General features: G+C 39.4%; 1 protein-coding gene across 1 annotated transcript in view; it reads right to left on the bottom strand.

The window, feature by feature from the left end:
* LOC104081100 (rho GTPase-activating protein 12-like) overlaps positions 1 to 4,391 on the bottom strand; it is a 73,025-nt gene extending 68,634 nt beyond the window's left edge. Inside the window, 2 exon segments of the mRNA XM_009583709.1 lie at positions 3,727 to 3,800; positions 3,803 to 4,391. Of these exon segments, the coding sequence (XP_009582004.1) occupies positions 3,727 to 3,800; positions 3,803 to 4,391 (663 nt within the window).
* Positions 4,392 to 9,956: the final 5,565 nt, after the last annotated feature.

Here is a 9,956-nt window from a genome sequence, read left to right as displayed (position 1 = left end):
TTCCCCATCTGCACACATTCTCTCTCAAAACTTTAGTAGATTTTACCTGCAAACACTGCCCAAAGCTGCTTTTCAGGACCACTTCTAATGTCTTCCACTTTTGCTTCAACTTTCTTTCCCATTTAGGCATGCCTAAACATGTAATTTTTTTCTTCAGAACAATTACTCAGAGCTCTACTGCATACTGCTGGGACCTCCCATCTGCTTCTTTCAAGTACTGTCTGTCTTCTGCTACAAAATTCTCCTCTTTCAAAATCTTCCTTTTTCCATCCAATCCCTGGCCTCTCTGAGGTGTCTTTTCTGCCCCTCCTGTGGGATCAGGACATTACACCTGACACCATTTTCCTAAAATTTTATTGAATTTCATTGATTCTCACGGCTTCAAGCGCCACCACTGTGTCAGTGGTTCTTACGCCCAGCTGTGCACTCCTGAACCATTTCATTCAATTCCAATTCTACCTGCAGTTACTGTCTCCACCAGATTTAAATCTGGTTAAATTGGAGCTTGTTTCCTCTCAAGTCCTACTTCCTCTAATTACCTCCAGCCTTCCTACAGTTCAAGTCCATAAACTAACATCTGATTCTTCAATGCTTTATGCACCACAGTTGCACCCAATAGTTGGAATTTCTTTGCATAAAATGTCAAGAATATTACCCAGTCCTGATCTTCCTTTTGACCAGATCATTTGCTTACATCTTCATTAGCAAATTCTTCTGCTCACACTGTCACCTCTCTATCTTTCATTCCATGTAATATTTCAGCTGCTAAAAAAAATGCTTCCTTTATGCAGTACTTTGGAGACTCTGGATCTTCCAGTATTTCCACAGCCAGCAAGCCTATGAGCTCGAAACTGTACAGCTGCAGAACCTGCACTTCATTACTGGAAAGGAGAAGGAGGATAGTCTTCAGAGAACAATGTAACCACCTCTTAGAAGAATCTCATAACAAAAGCATTCCTCCGCATCTCATACATTTGTACTCAGGATACTGAAAACACACTGAAGGTTGGGCTAGGGCTGAATACCATCACCTCAACCCTCCCAAAGGTATTATTATTAAGGTCATTCTATAGCATCTAATCTTACAAATTTATGAGAAAACACCTGTAGCTTAGAGTTTATTATAATGCAGACTGCATAAAACTGAACTCCACAGCAGGCAGGGGAGGGAGAACCACAGTCAGTCTTGTGAAGTGAAATCCTGTTTGTGCGTGAAAGCCGGGAACTTGATGTTCTCACTACAGACTAAGAGCAATAAAAACAGCTTTCTGAGCCATTAATTTCTGCACAGCTGATTTCTACTAAACAATGCTCATTATTGAAAGAATTCTAAAAAAATGCGAGGCTGTTCCAGTGAGAAGGCTGGCACTCTGAATATCTAGACTGAGCTAACGGTGACATCAGCGCTACTACTGCTTTAATCCCTATGGCTACTAAATGTCAAACATTTTCATTGCATTTAAAGAGCTCGTGATTGCACACGATGAGATTGAGTTACTCCACAGTTTTGAAGTACGACAACTGCAAGGCACAGTGAGCATCCGCATTCTTGTCACCCAAAACCGCAATAATGGCAAGTCTTCAGTAACATCAGTCAGAAATTGCCATGCTTTTTCCACAGCCAAAATGTAGCATTTTTAGGATTTGTAATTTTTAAGCACCATGAAAACTCCCATCTTCAGACATTCCATAACCCAGCGAGGTCTACAAATACGTGCATAGCTGCCCCACTCAAATCCAAACTTATAAATAGGCCGTAGCGTTGAGTCAACTGTATTTGGGGGGGGTGGGAGGCGGGAGAAAGGTGAAAAGACTACGTGTCACTGCATCAACAGTCACAAAGTCCAGTGGAAACCGAGCAGCAGGCCATATATTTCTTATTGTTTGACAAAAGACACCCATGTAACATTAATTTGATCTACTTTAGAGAAGGAGATGCATCAAACTATAATTAACACAGTAGAAGGAACTGTCTTAACATACAATATAAACTTTAGTGTGGTAAACTATTTGAAGTAGGATATACTTTCTAAACATTCCTTAGTATTTTCATAATTTGTTTGGCAATCAATTACTACGGCAGTAAATGGACTACTATGCATCCTTCTAAAGTAATTATCTAGTAATTATTTTATCCTTCCAAGTTCTAAGTGGCTCGTATCAACCACAGTGAGCTAGGACACTGCTATAAAGAAGTGCAAGAAAACTGATCAATCTTCACATTGCGTAAGTGAGAAATTACTAAAAAAAAGAAATTAAATTCAGTAATCCTATTTATTCCTTATTGGGGGGGGGGGGCGGAGTTAAAGTAAAATTGTCATGAAAGATACAAATAGAAGAGGCATGAAGTCCCATAACTAGAGAAACTATGAATTTCAAGAATGAGGCCAAGAGTAGAGTAGGATATTGAAAAACTACTGATTCTGAGCATTTCAATAAATATATATATATATGAGCTCATACAGTTCAAGACTACATAAATTGCCCAATCAATCTTGTATCTTTAAGATCTTCCCCCACTCACTCATAACTAAGCAGCTTTCTCTTAATTGTGTCTTATTAGCAAAGTATGATTCACAGCTCTCCATAATAAGATTTTTATTTCTAAAGTTAGCATCAACTTTTCTTCGAATACCACACTTGAGTGAGTTCCTTTGGTACTCTGAATACATGCTGGCAAGTGAGATTTACTATAATGATCAGTTTGTACCCAAGCAACAACAGTTTCACATTACAGAGTAAGAAAGTTCAAGACTAGGGAGCTTTTAACCTTAGAATTTTAAAATAATTTAACATCTCCCTACAGAAAGATGAGGGGGGAGAGGTGGGGGAACTATCTATATACAAACATACATAATTATGTGTATGTACACATACATCATTGGTTCAAGAACAAACTTGGATTACAACAGACTAAGTAACTTGGTTACCCATACCAGAAGTGAGCTGATTATCTAAGTCAGAGTGCTAATCTTTTTTGTTGGGGGTGGGGGAGGCCTGTTAAAAAAAAAAAAAAATTAAAAAGTGAGAGAAACCACTTCACTAAGGAAAAAGGCCATCAACGCTCAGTTTTAGCCTGAAGTGGGAGTACATCATTCCTGAGATTCTTCCATACTAATTAACAAACTCACACGTTTTGAGTTTTAATCCAGAGTAAAGTTGTGAGAAGCAGAATTGGCAAGGCTGACCCATTACAACAAGAGTCTACAAATAAAATGATCAAGCCAGAAATTAAACTCCATATAAATCTTAAGTGTACCATTTTCAAACTATTAAACCCACTAATAGCATAAGAGCTGTAAACTGATGCATCTATACACATACTTAGGAAAAACTGACAGTAACTAGCACTATTATTTCAACAAGCCAAGAAGCGAGGAGTTACTGCAGTAGGCTCGCTTCCTCTGGAAGAAAATATAACCCAAATTCAGTGTCACCTCAAAACAATCATAATAAAGAAAGAACAAAAATGTTTCTGTAACATTCAATCACAGGATAACGTAAATGGAATTAATCCCCAAAGCAAAGTATTTCTGCAAGGAATAGAGCTATATACATCAACTGTTTAGACTTCAATAACCAGTTCATGCCGAGGCAAGACATTTTTACTTAAACAATCTGAATTTATTAGGAATAAATCTCAAAACAGCAGCAAGCAATTATGGCAATAAGGAAACGAAAGAAAAAAACCACACACAAATCTACAGGGACCATTTTTTAGCTTACCTGCACTTGTTCTGTCGAGCTACTACTGAGTTCATCTCCAGACTCTGAATCTTGGTGAATTTTTTCTGAGCCTCTGCTGAATCACAAGATTGTTCATGCAAAAAGCTGGTCTTCTCTATTTCCAGGAACTCCGGACACGGGAAATGACCCATGGAGATGGTTCTATACTGATTGGAAACCTTGGGAGATTGTAACTCATTGTTTAGTTTTCCATTGTTTTGGGCAAGGTCCAGACTCAAACCAAGAGTTTGACCAGGGCTATTGTTCGGTCCCAGATTTTGATTGGCATCTCGAACTAAGCAAGACACTTGAACTGGAGAAGATTTTCCAAAACTAGAAAGCTCTGGTGACTTATTCACATTTTCAGTTGATCTCTGTAATCCATGTGTCAACTTCAAAGCGTTATTTGGCAGCATGCTTGCTTGCTTAACAGGTGGCATCAGTGCTTTTCGTGGTATTTCCTTCACGTACTGTGCTGGCACATAAAAGGGTTTGGAATTTTCATCTCTTTTGACTTGCCACCAATCATCGTTAGTCTTTTTCACTAAGATGTATTTCTCCCCTTGCTTAATCACAATTTTCTTGTCCTTGGCCTCATACTCATAGTCGTACTCCACTTCAATGTACAATTGTCCTGGAAGGATCTTCCCACCTTTATCAGCCATTTCTATTTGGAAAGATTTCACCTTTTCAGGCAAAAGGTAAGCCACATTCTGTTTCAGAAGTGTTATTTTCCTGTTAATAATCAGAGCTGTAAGAAAAAAAACGTGTAATAAAGCAATTGTCTAAGAGCACTTCAGAGGAAAATAATTTCAAAAATAACCTTGCCTATTCAATTTATGTCAACCTCAGACTAATAAATTGATGGAAAAATGCAAGATGTTTAGATACATTTCTCAGTGATAAAACAGAAAGTCAGAAGAACAACTTAGTAACTGACTTAACTCTCCTATTCACACAAGCCTCCTGCTATCAAGTTGCTCATTAAGCCTGTTGTTTCTATTACTACATAACGTTGATCACCAGGGGCTTGTTGGGGGGACTAGTCCGAGTCAATCTCTTGCGTACACACAGCCTTAATTGCTTCACGGAACTGTGTTACTACACTGGTTTTAACCAAAATATTCAAAAGGAGAAGATTATTATTTGCTCATTTTGATACCTCTTCCAGTTCAACAGTTCCTTCAGAATGCTCAAAATTCCTTACAAAATCCCTTAAATCTTCCTCCAATGCTACACCCCAGTCATCAAGTTCAGCATGGGCTGGCAATCCTTGACCCACACGCACTGCACACTCTGCAGAGCCTGCTGACCTTCACCTAACTGGAGAAGACGACGACTAGGGAGCTATGCAACCCACACTGGCTGAGGCTGCAGATCATGCTGCCTCTGTATCTAGCTGTTGTCTATAAAACACGTGGTATAATTGCTTTTTTATTTATTTCTTTAAATTGCTAGTATAACAGCAACACAGAATTTCATCTATAACCATGGTAGTATTATATGTAAGTATTTAACATTTCCAAGATACTTGGTTTTCAGTGGTTTAAATTCTGCATATTTACTTTGCTCTTAAGAGAGCTTTTTGTGGTTTTTTTTACAGAAAGCCTGATCTAACCAAAAGTTTAAGGGCTCAAACAGAAAACACAAACAAAAACCAACAATAATGAAACAGGATTACGAACCAAAACCAAAAATGGATAATAAATGAACGGGTAATACATGAAAATTTTGAAAAGGACTTTTAGCATCTTATAATCTTAGCCACAACTGTATCCGCACCCATGAACTACAAGTTCTCTCTATTTAATCATATAGCATCAATGTCACAATTCATGAGTGGATAAGCATCAGTCTTGCCAACTTACACTGAACACAACACAGTAAATTAACATGAAAGGTTGATTTTCAAGATTAAGAAATCATAAGCATGTTAGTAAAGGGGAATATCTCTAGCATTCAAATAGAATGTAGGAGAATTCAAGTAAAATGCTGCCACATTTAATCATTTAAAGATCACATTTAAAGATTAAAAAATGAATCTTTTTAAAAAAATGCATGTTTCATGAATTAGAAAAATTATGTAGAAACTTGCAGCCCTGCAAGTTAAGACTTTGTGATGAGATTTGTAGCATTTACTCTGCCACAGAGTGGAACTAATGCAATTCCATGCAGGCACACACACACAGAGTGAACTCAGCTACCCTAAACAGGACTCAGGACAGAAACAACAAAAAAGGAATTCTGGGAGAGCTGAAGCAGAAACCCCTAACAGTTCTTCAATTTTTCTTTCACCATTTCTGCTATTTGGTTTGAGCCTTGGAAAAAAAAAATTAATACATTTCCCACATAACTCGGTAGAAAAAGCAGCAGCTAAAAAGCTCAAGTACGATGCCAAGACAGAAGTGCCCATCTTTAAACTGTGTCTTTCTCTCTCCCACAGTCCATCTTCTTTTACTTCCAGGAAGCACTTCCTACAGGTAACTTGAAAGCTACCATCATTTACAAGACTCCAAATGGAATCACAAGGTCAGACTTACAATTTGATTGAGGACTTGGCAGAAGGAATGATTGTACCATATTCAACAAAGCTGACAGTAGGAACACAAAGCAGTAGAAAAGAATGCTAGGATTCTGGTGTTTACTCTCTCTACCTTAAAACGGTACACTGAAATTCACAGCATTACAGTCTATTTACAGCCTCTGTACAAAACAACTTGCCTACCTGCTGTTCTACATAAACAGGTATTTTTAAGTGCATCTCTGCAGTTTAGCAACTGTAGCAGAAGGTAAACATGAACGAATTGCAGCCATTCCCACTCTCTTCCTAGTTTTTGAAGCTCTGCCATACAAATGTTATTTTTTCCTTGTTACTAAACCTGACTCCTCCCAACACTTCTTCAAAGCTGCTACCAACCCCTTTCACGGCTTCAAGGTCATACACCAGAAAAATGCATGTGTTTCCGAGTTACAATCTACCTCTAAGGTCTGCTACCTTGGAAGTTGAAATGTAGGACAAGGACCCATTCACACTGGTCGTCTTTCTCCCATACAGAAACCAAAAAGAGAACATAAGCCTATGGTTTCCCACAGGGCTACCAAGTGTTTAAAAGCTTGGATTTTTCACTTCTCTTTTACCAGTTCCATATAACTATTTATTGAGAATGCATGCTTAACATTTTTTCAAGACAAATAGGTTCAATAAGTTGCATTTTATGCTTAAAAAAATAACAGAATTTTGAGAAATACAAGTTAAATAAAATACAGTAGCTACAAAAATAGCTCCATCCACTTTTGAAGTCAGTTTTGCGGCCTCATCCCTTTCCAAAAAAAAAAAAAAAAAAAGAAACAACAAAAATAAGCAGCACAATTTTTTGTTCTTTCATCCAAGCTGCAAAATTATCAAGTCAATAGCAAACATTTGGTAATGTTGAGCATACGATCAAGAAGAGACAGGCTGTGTTCTGTGTTTGGCCAGAACACTAGAACAGTTTTACAAACAGATCACGTCATCAGGATCAAACAAGGCTCTAATTCTCCACCTCAACAGAGAGAAGCAAGAGATACCTATGGTATAGGTGGGAAATCTTCCTCAGTAAGTTTAGCAAATGGCAACATTAACCCTGTAGGGCTGCAAACAACTACCATGGCCTTGATTTCACAGATCCAAGTGCATTAAGTTTTATTTTGTTTGGATTTTTTTAATGCAGCTGTTGTGCCACAGAAGGTAGACTGCCTGTACCCTATGCACAGCCCAGGGGATAGCAAATTGTAATGTCCTTTCAAGGGTTCATGTATCTGTCTCACAGAACTCTGTTTAAAGAGCCGTGGAAACCTTGGCCAAACCTCTGCTGTAGGGGGCTTAAAATAATTCACATGTGAATGCACAATATTGACATTTGGAGTACTGACTTCATTGTGCTACTAGTGAACGATACTAGAAGCGATACGGCAGGTCAGACCTTGTAATGTCACTGTGTTTTTTTTTTTTTTCCTTTACCATTACCTGCAATGTTGCATGGCACCCACTTTGGTAAAGAAGGCTGAAGACCCTAATTAGAGGATGATAAGCATGAAAAATTATTTACTTCCACAGAGAACATCTCTAAGCTTTAATACCTTAAATAAAGCCTCAATACCTGATTAAAAGATTAATAACAATGAATGGCCACACTGACAGCAAAGACCTAAAAAAACTTATTCATGAATACCAAAAAACAGACTTGGGCCACACTTTTCTTCTGGTAAAGCAAAACCCAAATGCTACAGGGTAACTAATTTAAGGTGGGCCACATCCCACATGGAAATACATTCCACCCTTTCACAGAACATTTGTGCTGCCCTAAAGAGAGAGGACATTCGCGATTACATGCAGAGTCCTGGCTGCTTACCACCTGGGAGCGAGACCCGGAGCTGCCCAGCACCTGCCGCGCTCAGGAAGCGAGCGATGAGAGGATCTTTCGCTCGATACCCACATGTAGATCTTTTTGGGCTCTGATTTCCGATGGGAACCATTCCCATCTCTTACTCCGCTAAGGCTGAGCAAGGCTGGCAACTCTCGGTGCCCGCACTGCGCCCCTCCGCAGCCTCTCCCCGCGGGGGGCTGCAAACGGAGCATCAGGGGTTTTGCATGCTAACATTTGCCTCTAGCTAGATTTCATGTACATCCACACAAATGGGGACCTTTTCTAATTAGACCCCAATGTGACAGCTTCAGCCACCCTTAGATGGGTTGAGTTTGGAAAGCTTTAGGTTTGCTCAGAGGTAGGCATTTCCCAGGGCAACTTACACCCTACAGCAACATGGCCGCCTCCTTACAGCACTCAATCCTAACTGCAGAACGATGCTCACTAAATCCATCTTGAAGCACACGCGAATGGTCTTGAAAGAAACATGGTCCTAACACACACAGAAATGTGTATACAGGTATAATCATATACGATGTGTATATAATATGATCATAGAGCATATTAAATACGATCACCCCTAACTTCAGCATTATCCTAGAATTAAAAGACCAAAAAAAAAAAAAAAAAATCAGGAGGTACACAATAGGTGTTTCATACCTGTCTTTTGAAATTATCAGGCACGGAGTATTTTTTCCTGATCTTCTAGAATTACTCAGGTAATTGAGACTTGAGATATACTAAAAAGACTTTTTGCTATTTCTTTTATTTTCCTCTTGGAAAAAAACTTGCCCACCATGGCTATGGAATTGTTACTTACTTTATAATACAACCAGATGATAAGTTATTAAAAATGCCACTGAGGATATTAACCAATTGCCTTAAAATTCTTCATGTGACCTTGTTCACGGTGTCCTACAAAGCAGCCGCAGTTGACTTGTGTAATATTTTTCCATTTTCAGCATCAAACTTCACCCACTACTGAAATGAATCCTTCCGCAGCACTGATACAGAAATAAACTCAATTACTGAAGCTAAATTAGGATAAATTCTTATCATTTCAGGCCAGATGAGATACCCTGGCTACAGCTCACTAGATTCTATGATTCTGCTTCTCCCTGGGCAGTTTTCCTAGGGGTTCAAGCCGTACTGCATGACCACTGCTTGGGAGACTGGTCCCACAATAACCTTGTCAGAATTCAGCCCTGTTGACACCTTCCCTCCCAAGGGGCACCACTCTTTATCCAGCACAACCAACTCCTCAGCTGATATTTTCAGGCAGACAACCAGCCCTCACCGGTGCCTGTAAAAACCACCATCTGCAAAGTGTGCATCTAGAGCATGCAAAAGTTGTATAAAAATAGATGCAAAGATGCAAATGCGAACAACAAATATAGACAAAACACAGACAACTTAAAATCTTCATGAAAACGAGCTTAATCCTTTACCGTTTCCTCAGGGATTACTAACATAGGTCAGAAATCGAGCACTACTCCCAAGTGAACTAGCTTCCCAGGGCTCACACTTCCTTAAAAACTAAAGGCATAATAAGTAACCATTTAATAATTGCCTGTGACTCAGAGTACTGAATAAGCGATGCACTTTAAACAACTGTCAGGACAACTTTTCCAGCCACGCTGCAGCACCCCACACCTTAATGAGCTTCCAGCGCATCGCCAGCCCACTCGCTCCTCGTTGCGGGCTTTTGTTCAGTTGTTGACTCCAACGACCGGCTATAAATAGCGCAGCAAACCCGCACCGACCCACCCCGGCCAAACCACCCGAGGTGGCCCCGCTCAAGTTGATACAAGGGCGTCAAACCCC

Source organism: Fulmarus glacialis, unplaced genomic scaffold (genome assembly GCF_000690835.1).
Source record: "Fulmarus glacialis isolate BGI_N327 unplaced genomic scaffold, ASM69083v1 scaffold12688, whole genome shotgun sequence".
Lineage (NCBI taxonomy): Eukaryota > Metazoa > Chordata > Aves > Procellariiformes > Procellariidae > Fulmarus > Fulmarus glacialis.
This window is presented reverse-complemented; position numbering and strand designations above follow the sequence as displayed.